Source organism: Euleptes europaea, chromosome 6, assembly GCF_029931775.1.
Source record: "Euleptes europaea isolate rEulEur1 chromosome 6, rEulEur1.hap1, whole genome shotgun sequence".
NCBI lineage: Eukaryota > Metazoa > Chordata > Lepidosauria > Squamata > Sphaerodactylidae > Euleptes > Euleptes europaea.
Window position 1 is genome coordinate 34,338,117 of NC_079317.1, and position 18,395 is coordinate 34,356,511.

General features: G+C 46.9%; 1 protein-coding gene across 1 annotated transcript; it reads left to right on the top strand.

Annotated features, from left to right (window-relative positions):
- Positions 1–5,250: 5,250 nt before the first annotated feature.
- ZDHHC22 (zinc finger DHHC-type palmitoyltransferase 22) lies at positions 5,251–13,695 on the top strand. The gene is made up of 2 exons (XM_056852063.1): positions 5,251–5,812; positions 13,389–13,695. Exons 1-2 carry the CDS (start codon positions 5,251–5,253, stop codon positions 13,652–13,654), a joined length of 828 nt encoding a protein of 275 aa, XP_056708041.1. The 3' UTR covers positions 13,655–13,695.
- The last annotated feature ends 4,700 nt before the right edge of the window (positions 13,696–18,395 follow it).

Consider the following 18,395-nt stretch of genomic DNA (forward strand, 5'->3'; position numbering starts at 1 on the left):
CATTTGCCTTAAACCAGCAATTGTAATGTTTTCCCAATGAGGGAAATGCAGTGCAGCCAGGTCACATTCCAACCTGGTCAGTCATTCTATGCTTGGTGATATTTATAGACTACCCAAGTTCTTCTCAGACTGGTTTACATAAAATAATTAAAACATAAAAGCTGACATACAAGAACATGTGTGGTCAACTGAGTGGGGCAAATCCAGATATATTGGGAGGTTGCCTGTCTACTGTTTCACCTCCCTCTGATGGCTTTTGGCTAGTTGGAAGCCAAAAGAGCCTCAGTCATCAACAGTACTGGCTGGATTTCGCTGCAAGAAAACAGGTAATCATTACCAGGTTTTGTGCTCGGAACATGCTGTCCTTTTATCTATTGATCTGAACTTTTACAATTCCTCTTTATCTCAAAGGCTCAGAACAGATTTCCGTGGGTTGGAAAATGAACAGATGCATTACAAGTACAACACATCTGATTAGAAACTCATACAAATTCCTGTAAATTCCAGCCCTGTCTCAATGCTAGCTACTATGGAGGAGTTCATACATGCATATTGATAGTCTGATGACTGCAACTTTGAGACTTAAACAAGTGAAGCAGCCAACACAGATACAACAACAGAGCTTTGCTATCACCTGGCTTTGTCTTAAATACAACACTGGAGGCAGGTTTTCATCTATTTATCTGTGAGTCATTGAGTGAGAAGATGGTCGTGCTTGGGATGTTCATGCTTGATTGGAGCACAAAAAAACCTATGAATCAGCTGGGTCAGGCATATCTGTTTAGATGGCTTCATTGTATAAGCAATTCATGGAAAAACTGCTGCACACAAACACATTGGGTTGATGCTGAAGACCACAACAAGGCAAGGGAGGAGACATAGGAATATGGAAGGAAAAGGGACTCATGTGGCACAGTAAAAAAACTGACAGATTTATTGTGACAATCCTAAGGACTCACGTCATCAGATACATTCCTATGCACTTCAGATAATGTGTAGCAAGCCTCCTGCTTCTCAGACATTAGGGTTTCTTCTGTACTTTATTTATTTAATAGTTCAGATATGGTTATCTCATTTTTTGTCCCCAAGGCAGCCCACAGAAATATAGAAGTCACCATACAACCAATGATAAAGAATACTGAATACAATAAAATAGAGTTGAGCCCTTCAGGGTTGAAAGGGCAGGATATAAATTTTTCAAATAAACAGTTTTCAATGTAAAAAGGGAACAACCTCTAACCCAAGGGATCATATCAAACTGTGACCCCAGCCAGTCTAAACCAAATCAAAGCCCCAGTGGGAAAGATATGTCTTTACTATTCTCTTAAAGACCATAAGGGAAGGTACTGGTCACACCTCCCAGGGCAGGCCATTTCACAATCGTGTAGGACCTCTGTCAGTGTTGGCATACAAAGCATCAGATGACCTCCACATCCAGATAGGTTCACATCTTTCCCTACTGCGCATGCAACCAGCACCCCTCCCCCAATCTACAGGCACCTAAATTACAACTTTTTGTACAGAAGGAAAGGAAAATGACAGAGAGAGAAAAATAGAGAAGAAGGGAAGATAGAATTATAGAATTGGAAAGTGGCCATACAGGCCATCTAGTCCAACCCCCTGCTTAATGCAGGATCAGCCAAGAGCATCCCTGACAAGTGCTTGTCCAGCCTCTGCTTACAGACTGCCAGTGAGGGGGAGCTCACCACCTTCCTAGATGGAGTGCTTTGCAATAAATGAGGGAGTAAACAGAAACTCTTTCACCTCAAATTTATTTGGAAATGAGGTTCTCTGTCTTCCCTTTACTACAGTTATGGACTCGTATTCCATGGGCAAGTCTTGGCATCTTGTAATGTTTGACTTAAGCAAGAAGATGAGCATTAGAGCCCTGAGATCTGATTGTATATCTGAGCCACTTCTTCCCACAACCCCATTTACTGCAATGCTTGCACATGCTTTAAGACATTTGCTACCCTGAGGACTACATTTCCCAAGGCACACTTTGGATTAGTGCCAAGGGGGAAAGGAAGGGCAGGGTGGGAGGAAGCAGATACTTTCTGTCTGCCAACTGGCTAGCAGGCAGCAGCCACCACCAGCCTGATGAAGCTGTGGTAACCAGCAAGGTAAGTGGGTTAGGGAAAGGAGGAGGAGAAAGAGAGGATGAATTGATGACAGCGGCTTTTGGAAAGTATGTTATTGATAATGTCATTGGGAACACCATGAGCTTCTCAAGCACACAATTCCAAGCTGTTTAGAAAATAATGGTTGCTGGAGTTTTTTCTTTTCTTAAAACAGGTCTGTTTTCCTGGATCCAATTCCAAACTGAGCTCAGGGTAATAAGCCTATATTTCAGTCTCCCCCTAAAAATGTGTAACTAGGAGCTGACACCCATTCCCCCCATTAAGCCTCATAGCACTGACATCATCAGCCCCAGGGCTGTATTGAAACCTATCACCTAAAACAAGCATCACAAGATGCCACCACTCTTTGATTAGGATCCTAGGGCAAAAATCCTGAACCAAAACAAGGAACATAAGAGCATAAGAAAGGCCCTGCTGGATCAGACCAAGGTCCATCAAGTCCAGCAGTCTGTTCACACAGTGGCCAACCAGGTGGCTCTAGGAAGCCCACAAACAAGACCACTTCAGCAGCATTATCCTGCCTGTGTTCCAAAGCACCTAATATAATAGGCATGCTCCTCTGATCCTGGAGAGAATAGGTATGCATCATGACTAGTATCCATTTTTACTAGTAGCCATAGATACCCCCATCCTCCATGAACATGTCCACTCCCCTCTTAAAGCCTTCCAAGTTGGTAGCCCTCACCACATCCTGGAAGTTTTCTCAGTGGCATGCAAACCTAGCCCCAGGCAATGCTGCTTTGGCCACTTTGAGACAAAAGAAATGTTGATATGTCCAGTAAAATGGGAGAAGAGGTATGCATCACAACCATGCCCTCTTCTGTGTTTGTACTGTGATGTTACTGTTCTATATATACTGTTTAAGCAATGTGCAGTAGGCGTCTGTGGAAACCTTTGGCCAATCAAGTAGTCAGTCCCAGAATACACTATTAGTGTGAGGTTATGAAGATGGAAAGGAAACAGCATTTATCTTCATTTTGTTGTCCCTTGTCTTCTTTTTTCTTCATTTATTTCTTGTTAAGAAAGAACCCAGCACGTTGTTAAAACCCCAGGCGCACAAAAACTTAGTTCACAATTTATTTTCCCAGGACGTGTTAGAATCAGCGCTGTATCTAAAGGACATAATAACACACCTTCAGACTTCCTCATCTTTACTTTGTGGCCCATCCTTTGAGTTACTGGGGACTGGGCGCGGTGGGGGTGGGCGGGCGGGCGGCGGATTCATTCTAGCAGCTGCTGGAGAGCTCCCGATTGCTGTGCCAGAAGGGAGCAAGAGATCGCTGAGAATGGGCGGGTGATCCGTTTTCTCCTTGCGCACTCGAAGCATCGTTACTTTCTGGCGCTTTCAGAAAGAGGCGGCCGGGGCTCCTGCAGGTGAGGCTGGCTGGAGGGACGCCAGGTAAAGGTGCAGCTCCCGAGAAGGCGCCGGGGCGGCTCTTACGCCCTCGCGATGCAGGGAGCTGCCCTCGGTGGTGCTGAAGGGACAGCTCCCGGCGGCGCTCCCCAGGCGGCTCCCCCTCGGAGGTGCTGAAGGGGCGGACAGCTCCCCTGGGAAGGCGAAGGCGGGTCCTGGCGGGCCGAGGCAGGGAGGGCTGCCCGCTGAGCCCCGGGCGGCTGGTGGTGGCAGAGCGGGGCTGCTCACCGGAGCTCGTTCAGCGCCTCTGCTGCTCACATTGCCGCTGTTGCTGAAAAGGGTGGGGGGAGAAAGAGGGTAGCAGCCGGCCGGAGGCTCCGGCCGGGGCTGAAGGGACAGCGGCTTCTTCCCGTCCCCCCCTCCCCAAGATCCAGGTAAGTGGGGGACGGGGCGCGCCCCCGAGGCAGCGGGCAAGGGGATCCCAAGGTTATGGAAAGGGTCTTGCGGGCCAGTCTGGGGGAAGGGACCGAGCGAGCCGGGAAGCGGCGGCCCCCGGCAGGTCTCTCCCGAAGCCCCCTGCCAGCAGGACCGAAGCGCGGGCGCGGAAAAGTTCCCAGCGGCTCCCAGAGGGCGGGAGTGCCGGGGGCTCCTCGCCTGCCCGCAAGAACCCAGCTCTTAAGTTTGCCTTTCCCCGTGGGCAGCCGAGAGGGGGGCAAGGCGGAGGGCGAGCCACGGCTGCGGGAGCCGACCGCGGCTCCGTTTGTGGTGCTTTTCAGTCATTCAAAGCAAAAAACCCCAGATCCTTTTGCAAGATGTGTCGTACATGGATTTGTTTCGGAAGGGGTAGAGCGTAGAGAGGCTGTGCTGAAAGGTGGGGGGGGGGAGGGAGGGGGGGTAGTCGCTTTGCAGAAACACCTCCATGTTTGGGTGTCTGTGAGCGCCCCAGCCTTGGCGGGGGGGCGGCGGGGGTGGGGGGGAGTGAATGTTTGACTGCTTTATTTGATAAATGGGTATTGGCTGTGCAGGGATGCCAGACAGACGCACAGAGAGAGGCAGGCGGAGAGAAACAGACCCAGTGGCAGACACACACACACACACGAGCTCCGTTGCAGAGTTCCTTACGCGCTGCTGGAGCTGGGCAGCGCTTAAGCCGCTGGGCTGTGTATTTCCCAACGAAGTGCATATCAGGACAACGGCCGCGGAGGTAATCTGCCGATGTGTGGCTTGAAAGGCGAAATGAGAGTGTTGCTTCGGATCCGTATTGCGGTGGATTAGAACTGCCACCCTACTCCCCCCCTACTCCCCCCCCGTCCCAATCTATCAAGGAAGAACATAATCATCATCATCATCAATGGATCCCACATCTGCTAGGAGAGCCTAGGCTGAGCAGCAGCAGGGCCAGCCTGGTTCCGGCAGGCCGGCCAGCCCAAGAGAGACTCCCTCCGGAGCCTGCAGCCCCAAGCATACCGGGGGGTGGGGAAGCCTTGCCGGCCGGTTCCCGAGAGCCAGACCCGAAGCTGGGAGAGGGAAGAGCCAGCCTTCCCCTCGGAGTTTGTCTCCAGCAGCGAAGTGGGGGTGGGGTTTGCATGGGGTGGGGGTGAGTGAAGCTGCCAGGGAGGGGCCAGACACTGAGAGACAGGAGCAGACTGGGGGGGGGGATCCTCTGGGTGGGAACTGGAAGGAGCCCGTCTCCAGGGGGTAGCCGGTGATGCCTCTTTCTCCTTGCTCTTCTCCCCTGCAGGAATGTAACCTACCATGCTAGTTCTCCGGTTCCTCAATGTGGTGGCTCCAGCCTATTTCCTCTTCATTTCTGCCGTGACCTTCGCCCTCCAGCTCTTTCTCTTCATCCCCAGCATGTTCAAAGACCCCACCACCACCCCGCTCTTCTCCTCTGCTCTACTGCACGGAGCCCTCTTCCTCTTCCTCTCGGCCAATGCCCTGGGCAACTACATCCTGGTGATACAGAACTCGCCAGAGGATCTCAGCAAAGGCCTGAACTTGGGCCCTGGAGGCGAAGCAGGGGCCGACTGGCTGGACAGGGGCAGGACCCCTGGCGCAGCTTTCCCCGCCTCCCACTTCTGCAGACTGTGCGCCAGGGTCACTCAAAGGCACGACCATCACTGTTTCTTCACAGGGAACTGCATTGGTGGCAGGAACATGCGGAACTTTGTCATGTTCTGCCTGTACACCTCTTTGGCCTGCCTTGACTCCCTCGTGACTGGGGTGGCTTACATTTCAACAGTGCTCTCTACATCATTTGCCAACCCGTTGGCTTTCCTTACTCTTCTGCCTCATTCCATCAGCCAGTTCTTCTCAGGTAAGTACCCTCCCCCCCCTTTAAAGAAATGTTCTGGCTTCAACCCCTCCATTTCCCTTTCCCCTGATCTCTCTTTGGTCATTTATGCATGGGAGTTTTACCTGAGGTTCATTGCTGGCTGGACCATACTTTCCTGTTGGGAATCTCTGCACCAGCAGTCTCCAAGCTCAAATCAAGTCCTGCCCCTTTAAATGCTGTTTTGTAACTGGCTTACTTGTAGTGCTTACTGTGAGAGAAAATCCCCCCAACCCAATCGCCACATAAAAAGAACAACAACATAAAAAAATGGAGCAATCTGAAATGAAGGGGGGGGGGGGGAGAGAAATCCAAGCCTCGGTTTTAAAAAGCTTTTCTTCTGCTCAGAAAGAGCTCCCAGGAAGCAGGAAGTATTTTAATCCCTGCCTCTGGACATGCTGCTTTGTAATTGGCTGTGAGAGAAACCAAGCTTGCACGTCCCACACTTTGCCTTATGTATGGGGATTTCACCCGGGCTGAACTCAGGGGAGAGGTAAGAATTGGGTTAACAGAGGAACAGGAAGTCCCAGGATTTGTGAGGGCTAGCTGTGAGGTCATCTCTAATGGACAGAAAACTCATGCATAACTCCAAGGAACAACTGAGACAAACTGGGGGCAAATGTGAGTGAAAGTACCCATGTATAAACGACCTTTGTAAAAAATTTCCAGCCAGTATTGCTATGGGTGGAAGGGAGGGAAACCTTATGTGGACATGAGGGTGCCTCTAACATTTCTTCATGGAGTTTTTATTGTAAAGGGTCCATGCTTTGACTGAGCCATCTTAAATCAGCGTGCTGAACCAAGGCCATCTTGAGATGGAGGTTAAGACCTACTCCAGGCTACAGCCAGTGCTGCCTATTTATAATTTATTAGGTTCTAAGAAAAGCAGTTTGTGAGGGTGAGTCAAGGAGAACCAGTCCAAGGCTGTCATTTATGCAAAAGGTTTGGTGCACAATAAAAGACAGTGGAAGGGTTTTTTTAAAAAATTATTTCCTGCACAGAGATGGCTTCCCGTTGGCTTCTTTCCATTGGCCTGGACTTTAGTTGCCTCCCCATTCCAAGCATCGCATCTCTTCCTACAGCAAATGCAGGAACAACATCTACAGAAAATCAATATCAGTAAACAATCGTTTTAAGCTTCGATTAGTTTGTGCCTCCCAGCAGAGGGAGAGAAGCAAAATCAATGTGATGTGCCCAACAAAGCAAGGCTAGCGAGGGCTCCGTGGAGCAAGTTTGAAAGAAATCCCAACTCTGACCTTTCTGGCCACAAACCAGTGGCCCCAGCTACCATGCTGCTTTATTGCCACACTTTCAGCCTTCTTCCTGCATTGCCCCCCAGCATGTGCTCAGCTTCTAGTTTCTCCTTACCACAGTTCAAATAATCCCACTGTTGTTGCTTATATCCAAATTCAAGAACCTATCAGACAAGATGGTCAAAATGAGGGCCACTGAAAACACATTGTGTTTCCCTCAATTTACTGACTAAAATACTTTAAAGGGAACTGCTGTTAGCCCTGAACAGCCAAGGAAGAATTGGACAAAGATAATGGTCTATACATGGGGATTTAGATGTTCCACAGGGTAGTTGAGTGTAATCTGTTTTCATTTTTTTAAAAAAATCTTTATTGTTTGTAATGACTAAAGCCAAATGAATCCAGCTTGGTTTTAAATAGCAGGGTCAATTTGTAGAGGTGGTAAGCACACAAACATCAATATACTTGGACAGTTATGTAAAGACAGCTTCCCTCCTGCAATATTATTTTTAGGATGTTTTTTACTCCAAGGAGAGTTTTGTTTTGTTTTTTTAAGTTGGATTGATTTCTTAAACTAACAGCTTGCCAGGTTCATTCTGACGTTTGGACAGTGTTCAGCATTACAAAATGGTGGAGAAGGAGGAAAAGGAGAAGTAGTATTACTAGCTGTAGTGGCAGTTCTTATCAGGGATCTTGGCTATGACTCCTATGATTCTAGGGTTCTTTCTTCATCAGCCCTCCCATGAGCTAACCCTTGATCACAATGACAGTCTGTCTGTGTGGGGTGGTAACAGAACTGCCCCACATTTGTTCTAATATCTGGGAAGTCCTGGCATTAATTCAGTTTCCCATCGACCCACTGGCATGATTTTAGAGGCTCCTTAAATTTAAGACTGTGTCTAATGACATGGGAAAGAGTAGCAGGATTTCACCATGGACCATCTTCTTTCCCACTTGACACTTTCTCCTATTATATTTAAGATAAGTAATGGCCTGAAAGGGAGAGAGATGAAATGGCTTTCTTTTATGTTAGTCCATCCATCACAGCATGTGCTACCGGAACTGATTTCTTATGGCCCGAGGAATTATAGTTTAGGTAGGCTGGAGTAGATTTCAAATCCATGCTAGTATCCCCAAACATTGCCAGCATGACACAACATTTCTGACAAAAACTGGGCTATTATAGTACTGTTATAATCATGACATTGCCTCATGTCCATCTGGAAGAAAAGCAGATTCAGAGACTAATCAGTGTGGGAGCTGTGTGTGTGTGAGAGAGAGAGGGAGGGCAGGGGGAGAGAGAGAGCTGCCTTATATTCAGCCATTGCCAACTTTGTTCAGAATAAATCAGTGACATTAAAAATTCGGCTGTTTATTTGCTTACCTTAAACAAGAGATTAAGAAACGGTATGTATTTTCAAGTAAAGTATTTTCAAGGAAAGATGTTACGCTTGGAAAGAGGAAACAAAGGGTTCAACTCTTTCTTGCTGGTGACTGTTATTAAGCTCACAGCCTTTCCTGGCAAAATGTCTGTTTGCATCTGCCACCAGAGCCTAAGCGCTGAAAAGGCTTCCAATTAATGTTTCTCTCCAGATGTCCAATCCACTCTTTCAAGTCCATCTCGCAGGAGAGAAATTAGGTATGCCTGTTCCTTGCTTTCCAAAGGAGCCAGATGTGTTCCCCACTCTTTTGAGTTCATGATGCCTGCTGAAACTAATGGGACCTGTCATGGAGAGAAGAATGATACTGAATTTAGAAAGCTATGGTGAACGGCTCCCCAGAATGACTTGTTCAAGCTTACTGGAGAATCATGGAATAAACAGCTGCCTGCATTATATGAAGCTGTTGTGGACGGCCACTAATTTAAATGGTTTTTTCAAAGGGATTTTAAAATTTAATGGAATACCACTGTTATTAGCCAGGCTCACTAAATGGAACCACCATGATCAGCAACAATCATAGAATCACAGTTGGAAGGGACTACCAGGTCCATCTAGTCCAACCCCCTGCACAATGCAGGAAATTCACAACTACCTCCCTCCCCCACACCCCCAGTGACCCCTACTCCATGCCCAGAAGATGGCCAAGATGCCCTCCCTCTCATGATCTGCCTAAAGTCATAAAATCAGCATTGCTGACAGATGACCATCTAGCCTCTGCTTAAAAACCTCCAGGGAAGGAGAGCTCAACCACCTTCCAAGGAAGCCTGTTCCAATATAGCTCTGAATACCAGTAGCTGGAGGGAACAGTGAAGGAAAGCTATTGCTGCCCTGCTGGTGGTCTGCTTGAAAGCATTGGTTAATGGTCCTCTGTCGGAAATGAGATGTTGGTCTGCTCTTCTTATATTGTGTTGATTTTCTCATTGAGCCAAGACTAGGAACTGAACTGAACCTGAATTTGAGGAAGCCATTGAATTTGGAGTCTTTATAGGCGGGTGATGCCAACTGAAGGATTTATTGAATATCTTATAGGTAGATCCTGCGGAGTGGGGAGGAACTCTCTAGTGTCCCTGCTGAAACAGGAGGTGTGGAACTGGTTTTCTTAGTATAATTCTCCAAGGGCTTTTATTGACAGAACTTTGGATGAGAAATAACTCTGACCTTTCTTATCAACATCCTCTTGGCAACATCATCTTCAGGTTAAAATAGTAACATTACAAAAGGTCTCTCAAAAACCCTGAAGGACTTATCTACGCAGGGTTTGGTAGTTATGTAAGTACTGTGATGAACATCATTGGAAACTCTTTAAATAGCATCCACTGCTCTGTAGCAGAACCCTCAGTATCTAAATCTCATTTCTCTAAATCTTCATTGGTGCCCCTCCCACACTTCTCACTGTCACTGCAACCCCTGAACCCAACACTTGACTCACACTGTATAGAAGAACATCAGGTCAGGCACAGGATGGCGACCAGTTTAGAGTGTGGTCACAGTTAAGCTACAGTGCTCCATAGAAATCTGATCAAAATCAAACAGGCAATCCATGCTGGGAGCCAGCGTGGTGGAGTGGTTAAGAGCAGTGGTTTGGAGCAGTGGACTCAGATCTGGAGAACCAGGTTTGATTCCCCACTCCTCTGTATGAGTGGTGGAGGCTAATCTGGTGAACTGGATTTGTTTCCCCACTCCTACACATGAAGCCAGCTGGGTGACATTGGGCTAGTCACACTCTCTCAACCCCACCTACTTCACAGGGAGTCTATTGTGGGGAGGGGAAGGGTTGTAAGCTGGTTCAATTCTTCCTTAAGTGGTAGAGAAAGTCAACATATAAAATCCATTCTTCTTCTTCTCCTTCTTCCTCTCCTTCTCCTCTCCATTGCCCTAGGCTAGCATTTGCTTACCAGTGAGGAAGCTCCAACATGCAAAGAATTTTTTTACCTGTAGTGGCTGCCCTGCTCATCCTCACAGAAGTAGCAGATCTGTGTGTGTGCGCTTCTTTGAGCAAGGTGCATATTTCTCTAAATTAAGATATCAGTATTCAAGATCTAGCACCATTTGGAAAAGGGGTATAAATTAGCCTTGTCTCCATTACAACCGTTCTGTTATCCATCAATAAATAAATGAAAATTTCATATTAGTGAATGTTTCTCTGAAAGCAAGGAAAAATCATTTATTTGAAAGGTCCTAATAAAAGGAATACTATAAAATAGTCTGCGGTCCAAATGTCTGCTTGAGGTGTGCTTGAGAACTTGGGCATGCCCTATTGGATTTTACCCCTTTGGGGCCTTTGAGAAATAGGCTACAAAAATTCAAAACTTAGGAGTCAAAAGGGACCATACCTTGATCTGCTTTTGAAAGTTCCCTTCATTTCAAAGATGGTTCCATGTAGCATCGGTGGCTGCTGTATGAGAACCACAAGCCCCAGACCTTAGCATGTATTTAGCTGGGTGATGGATTCCAGTCTGTGTGAGTTCCTGTACAAGACTTGTCTAAAATCAGGTGAAACTGAAAAAGTCCTCTGTGATTTGATCATTCTAAATTAGTACACAGCTTTCATCACAGTTGATTTACATTGTGTAAAAGGAATACCCAATTAATTAGAATAAATGAAAGAAATATGACTTACGTTCAGTGAGAAGTATTTCAGCCCACTGTATAAATTGTAAGAAGAAATATGTGCCTCCAGCTACAGATTATACCACCTGAGAATCCATGAACAGTTTTATTTTCAGGAGGAAACCCCCCCACAATTAAATCTAGTGGCACATCTGCCCAGGTTGATTTCCCGCTGTTCCAATAAACACTGTGAATAGCTTGAACAAAAAGCAGCTGAGATTGGTCCTGTTTCTGGATTTCTGAATAGAGATGTTAGTACCTTCCCAAAGAAGTAATGGCTTTATTGTGATATCCTGTATCGGTAGCATTGTTGGCAATAACTTCTCAGTGGTTTCCATCCTATTTTTTTCCTGCTCCATCTTCTCAGTGTTTTGCAGGGTCATCTAGCTTTTAAAAATAAACCCGTGCATGCCTTCCTGCTTGCCTCTGAGAAACAGAAGTTTCCTTCAGCTTGATCTTACATCTGCTTTTTCATGCAGCCACCTGTTTTACAGAGGAATGTCTTTTCAAGGTCCTCTCCCAGTTTTCACACCCCTCCTCTCTACAAATTTAGTACAATATATAAAAAAGAGCATGTGATTTGTTTTGCGCAAATATAGTACCGTTTTTAAAAAAACTGAAATCCATTAAAGAAGAAGCAAGAGGTTATCATAGGAGAAGGAAACCTGTGTGTAGAGTAAGCAGAATACAAGACACAAGGATGGTCATGCAGGCTAAATGAGGCCAATGCAACATATGATGGATCTTAGTGGAGGTCTGCCATTGAGGGCCCTGTGCAGAAATGCAGAAAGCATATGCTCAGATGAAAGATCAGTGGAATTAGGCAACCACAGCCAGAGCAGACAGCAAAGGTCTATTTCATTTTGCCTACTGAACCAATTCATAGTTCAATTATATATGTGCCAAATGTTTCTAGATCCAGTCCTGGCAGTAATCTCTAGCCCACATGCTCTTACAGTGGAATTAAAATCTCAACCTCAAACTGTCATAGTCCGGCATCTCTGAAAATGGGCTGAGTCCCAAAGAGAGGAATTAAATATAACCATGATGAAAGCCTCCTGCTTTCTCATACCCTTAAACCAGGATAGAGGTTTGTCCCTCAGATCATACAATGACACCCTGTTCACAAGTTACAGTAGCCCCATACATGTTAAAATGAATGCACATACAATCTGTGTACAGAGTACACTTGATTTTTCTTTATATGTCAATTGAGTAATTCTCATGTTACAGCCAAATCTGTGATTTAAACCCCATATTTATCCAGGTACTAGTTTCCAGTATCATTTGTAAAGTGAATAGATGTTGGCTCTTTCCTAGAAGAAAAAATATATGCAAACACAGGTAATACCTCCTGAACTTTTTTGTAGTATCTCCTACTCCCATGAAATGGAGGAAAGCCAAGATTGGCTCTTGGCTTTGGGAAGCAGATGCTTTGGTGAAGAAGCAAGTGGATGCCAGGAAACACATCAGCAGGTGCCGTGGTGCCTATGGAGACCACTGCTTTAAATCTAAGCAGAGAGAGCCAGTGCGGTGTAGTGGTTAGGATATCAGAGTAGGATCTGGAAACCCAGGTTCAAATCCCCACTCTGTCATAGAACGTTGCTAGAACACTTTGGGACAATCACTCTCTTACATCCTAACCTACCTGTGAGGATAAAATAGAAAAGAGGAGAATGATGTAAGGTGTTTGGGTCCCCGTTGGGGAGAAAAGCGGGGTATAAATGAAGTAAGTAAGTAAATAAATAAATAATAAAGCAGCAGGTACAGGTCAGTTCCTAAAGGGAAGTCAAAATCTCTCTCATGGGTTACTCCACCATCCTCTAGTATAACGTGGAGACTGGTGTCAACTGTTTCAAATAAAGCTCATAAAGCGCATATCCAGAGGGGCTCTAATATCAAGAATCGAGCGCATCATCTCATTAGTTTAGTCCAGCTATGTGGGTAACTTCAGACAACCCCTTGCAAATCAGTATTGCTGTCAGGGATTGGTGCCTCTTCAGGCTATTCTGTATAACTGGGATATAGGAAGCAATTGCACCTGCTTTTATGAACATTTACTATGCTCCTGGCTCACGCTTATCCTGGAGTGCAGAAAACTGCCATTTCGATATGTTTAAAATGTATTGTGTGCACACCCCTTCATTCCAAGAATTGATAGCTTGGTTGTTCCTGGATGCATGTGGACAATGGTGTGAGGACACTGATAAAACATTTTTCTCCTCTCTTTCCCCCTCCCTTGGTGCGGTGCGGCAGGAGCTCTTCTTAGCTCAGAAATGTTTGTCATCCTCATGCTGTACCTCTGGCTGGGAATTGGACTCGCCTGCGCTGGCTTCTGTTGCCACCAAATGCTGTTGATCTTGCGAGGACAAACTCGATACCAAATGCGGAAGGGGACAGTGGCGCGATCCCGGCCCTGGAGGAAGAACCTGCAGGAGGTCTTTGGGAAGAGGTGGCTGCTCGGACTTCTCATCCCCGTGCTCAATGTCGGGAGTGACTACCACAGGCAGAAGGAGAAGTGATGCTTCCCAGCGCACATAAATGCACTTGCGCATGCACGGACACATGGGCGTGCGCGCGCGCACACACACACATATTGGCTGTCCGTAAGGGAATGCTTAACTTGGGGTACTTGTACTTTTCTCCCATCTCCCAGCCTTGCAACCTATCAGAGCGGAAGGCAATTAGCAAACAAGCTGGGTTTGTGCCTGTTTTAGAAGAGGCTGGTCATAGAATCACAGAGTTGGAAGGGACCACCAGGGTCACCGACCAGGCAGATGGCAATAATCTCCAGGTTGCTAAAAGTATTCACTAGGCCTTCCCTTGAGCCTCTGAATCATTCTCACACTTCCCTCCCTCCATCCCATCTTCATCATCCCACTCCCACCTTGTCTTTCATGCTTAGGCGCCGGAGTGGCATCTCCCGCCATCTAAAACAGCAGCCTGGGTTGCTGTGAGTAGGTTGTAAGTATAGCCGAGGGCTCCTGTGGGATTTGCCCACTGTCTTCGTTGAGGCTTTTTGCAACTCCCAATATAGCAAGAAGTGCCCCCAATGTAGCAAGAAGCCAGTGTCACTAGAACAGCCTCGTATGGTCAGTCAAGCCCTCTTCAGCACAAGGAATGTAAACGGCCAGGAAGGCAGATGGAGGCTGCCTGCCTGCCTCTGAAATGGAAAGCACTTATCTGCCCACTTCCTAATCACCTCCCTCCATTCCAATGTGCAGGGAGAGTAGTTAATAGCTTGACCATGTGGCCTGTTAGAGTAGCGGATCTGCCGGCTGATGAGCTGTGTTTTTGTTCGTGTGCATGCACTCATAGAATTAGGCTCATTTTCATGCCTCCTGCCCTGATCTCTGCCTAACAGCAGCACTCCAAGCCCATCTGGTTCCAAGGATCAACAACCAGGATTATTGGGGTGGAGCACAGTGATACTGAGCTGGGAGAGAAAGGGGCTGTGAATGGAAAGGTTGCACTGGAGAGTGTGCTAACGTTAGAGGGCCTGGGGAGTACACAGGCAGGGGTGCGTTAGAGTGTGTGTGTGTGTGTGATTGGAGAGGAGTGAATGAGCAGAGCTGTGAAAATGCCAAGCTGGGAGAGAGATGTGTCTGGGAGATGGGCTCGAGACAGGCAAGGAGAGTATCCCCCCCATGCTAAAAACGGCACATGAGAAACGTCACTGCTCAAGGTGGATACTCATCCCACACAGGTTTTAAGAGGGGTTTGTAGCATTTTAAAAATCTGCAAGACCAGCATGGCCAGAAACAACATGGAGATTTTTTTTAAAAGGGAGAATCGGGCTATTAAAATGGACCAGGAACATTTGTGGCCCCCACCAAGGGCAGCTTTCCTGCTGACTCCTCCTGTGACGCCAATGGCCAGCATCTGAACTGTGGCAGATCCTGGCCACAAGCGGTGTGGGAGGAGGCAGTGGAAGAGTCTCCACCCATTGTAGTTCCCCCCAGCTGGATGCATGCCAAGAAGCCCCCAAGGCTTGGCTTGCAGCTGGCTGACAGCAGCCCTCCTGGCTAGGAAGGAACCCTTCAGGAATGTCCCTAGAAAGTTTAAAGGGCCAGTCCTTCTCTGGACAAAAGAAGTGTATGGCAGCATCAAGGGCAACAGTACATGTATCATTCCACTCGGCCCTCGCAGAAGTCCAGAAATGCCTGGGTCACTTTCAGCTTTTAAGGCCATAATAAAAATAAAAAATGACAACACATGATGCACATTAAAACAAGTTGTGAAACTTGTCAAATGTCAACAAAATTAACAAGTGTTTAAATCTGAGGCTCCCTTTGATAGAGCTGCCAGGTCCCTCTTTGCCACCGGCAGGAGGTTTTTGGGGCGGAGCCTGAGGAGGGGCAGGGCTTCAATTGCCAAAGTGGCCATTTTCTCCAGGTGAACTGATCTCTATCAGCTGGAGATCAGTTGTAACAGCAGGAGATCTCCAGCTAGTACCTGGAGGTTGGAAACCCTAGATATGGTGGAGGTCTCCCACTGGAGGCCCTTTTCCCCCAACGCCACTCAGAGATGTGGTGGGAATTTTTTTTTAAAAACAGTGACATTGCTACATCACTTCCAGGGAAAACACAGCAGTGATGTAGGGTAGCTCTAGGAATCGCTGGAAACTCCATGTTGTACCATAGAGTTTCTGGTGATTCCTAGAGCTACCATACATCACTTCTGAGTTTACGTCAGAAATGACATATTGACGTCACTGAACCGACATCAAACACTTCATGTCCCCGCCCCCAAACTACACTTTGAGACCCAGGCCCTCCTGAACGTTCCCCCCTTTATTGTCCCTGCTTCTTTCCTCCAATTGTCTTAAAAGCTACCATCTGTCTCCAGCTTAAGAGTAGATTAGAATAATATGCAATTATGCATGGGACAGAGAGCACCCAAGTGAGAAAGTGAAAATTATTGAGGGGAAGCTGTAAGAAGCAGCACTTGAATATAGGGCCTCAAATTAGCATTTTTCAAGAAATAACTTGCAAGGATAAAACAGAGAACTACCTATTATGTTCTCTTGAGCTGCAAAGGCAGACTGGTCATTTAACTCACAGGAAAATATCCTGGTGGGCTGCAGCCCCGGCGGGGCACTAACAACCAGTCACAAGCAAAGGCCAGCCCCAATAACGCTGCCAAACCCTCCCTGGCCAAATGGTTCATCAGGCTCTGCAGCTGTAACAATAACCAGTTTCAGCTCATCACCTCCCTGCACTGTCTCCAGTTGGCAGCTGTGTGGGAGGTGGCAACGGGGGGGAGCCGATGCACATTGTGGGTGCCGCTGGTCAGGTCTCAGCTGAGTGGCCCCCGAAACACTGGCTTGTAGAGTCATAGGGATCGCTCAGTTTGGCTTACTCCTGGGCCATTGTAACTTCCCTGTCTGCTCCAGCACAGCTCCTTAGCGGAAGGGTGTGATAAAATAAAAGTGTGAGACATAGACCACAGCAGATGCATTCCCATTTTCTCTGTAGTAGGTGCCTTATTTTTTAAGCTGTCACTGTTTCATGTTTCATTCTAGAGCTGGCATAGGGTCTTGCATGAACTCAGACTCCATCACATTTCCAAAAATTGGTTCCCAACACAGGGTTGCTTAACTCCAGGTGGGGCCTGGAGTAGAGTTGCCAGCTCTGGGTTGGGAAATACCTGGAGATTTTGGGGGTGGAGCCTGAGGAGGGTGGGGTTTGGAGGGGGGGCTTCAATGGTCCAATGGTCAAAGCGGCCATTTTCCCCAGGTGGACTGATCTCTATCAGCTGGAGATCAGTTGTAATAGTGGGAGATCTCCAGCCACCACCTGGAGGCTGGCAACCCTAGCCTGGAGTTTTCCAGAAATTACAACCTATCATTGAACTACAGAGACCAGTTTCCCTGGAGAAAAAGGCTGCTTTGGAGGGTGGGCTCAATGACATTATACACAGCTGTGGTCCCTCCCCTCCTAAACCTCGCCCTCCCTAGGATCCACTCTCAAATCTCCAGGGATTTCCCACCTCAGAGTAGGCAACTCTATTCCAACCCCATGGGGGTGAGAGTGGGGTAGAATCTGGGCCTCATATCAACAAAACTGAAGGCTGAGTGAACCCATGTGCAACACACATCAAATTCCATTTTGCCATTCTGGTGTGCAAACAACACATTTTAGAACCCAGATTCATAATATTCCCATGATCTATTTTGGCTTTCCCAAGTGGTTTAGTGTTAGGAGAAAAGTTGATAGGACAGCAACATTTGTATTAACCAACATAGTGCAATCTTGTCATGGTTCTCCAGTTGGCTGGAAGAACTGGGGGCAATGAATTCTTTCCTTGCACAAGATGCTCAGCCCATGTTTGTTGGTGGGATGTGGTTCCAGGTGTTGCCCAAGTCACATTTCTCACACAGGAGTTTAGTGTTTCTATTTACAAGAGGCTTCGGCCATGGCCCTCTCATGCAGCTTCAGATGTACACGCAGGAAACACATTAGTATAACCTTTGACAAAGAGGTGTTTTTACTATGACATCCTCTTCAAGAAATCACCAGTGGGGTAGATAGACAGTAGCACACCATAGAAAGCAGGCCTTCTATATGAGACATGTACTTGCATGGAAACACCTTTATTTATTTCTCTACCTATCTAATATGCTGCATTTTCACTAACAGATAATAAAGTGTGTTGATTTTTTTTTTTACCATTGTCTCTTCTATGCTGTGATCTTTAACTACTACATGAGTGTGGGGGAAAGCAAAGGTGTGCTTGGGCATCCTTTAATATTGCACACAAGAAGAAGCAGGGAGTGAACCTTATCGATTTCCCCCCTGTCTGGTTCTCCAGCATGTTGTTCTTGAGTACTTTTTGCTTCCTTTATCTTTTACTCAAGATACAGAAGCACACAGAAAGAGCCTTACAGGGCACTACATTTTCCATGCTGCAGGGATCAACCCAGAATATACCTTTCTAAAGCCTGGGCAGAGTGCATTTCCTTCACCCGTGAATAATCACCACCACTGCCCTTGTGGCCCTGTCTTATATGGCCAGGGTTGATGCTGATCATCACTTGGGGTCAGGAAGGAACTTCCTCTGGGCCAGACCATCACAGGGATCCTGGAGGTTTTTTGCCTTCCTGTGGACATGGAGCAGGAATCAGTGAGCGAGTGGGGAGGGGAGAAGCTATGGATTGCCTGCATTGTGCAGGGGGCTGGACTAGATGACCCTTGGTGTCATTTCCAGATCTATGTTTCTAAGTTAATACATACATGAAACAGGGAAATAAACAACAACCAC

Coding starts and splice junctions, on each gene's coding strand:
- ZDHHC22 (XM_056852063.1), top strand. CDS start 5,251: ATGCTAGTTCTCCGGTTCCTCAATGTGGTGGCTCCAGCCTATTTCCTC. Junction 5,813..13,388: donor CATCAGCCAGTTCTTCTCAG/GTAAGTACCCTC, acceptor GCGGTGCGGCAG/GAGCTCTTCTTAGCTCAGAA.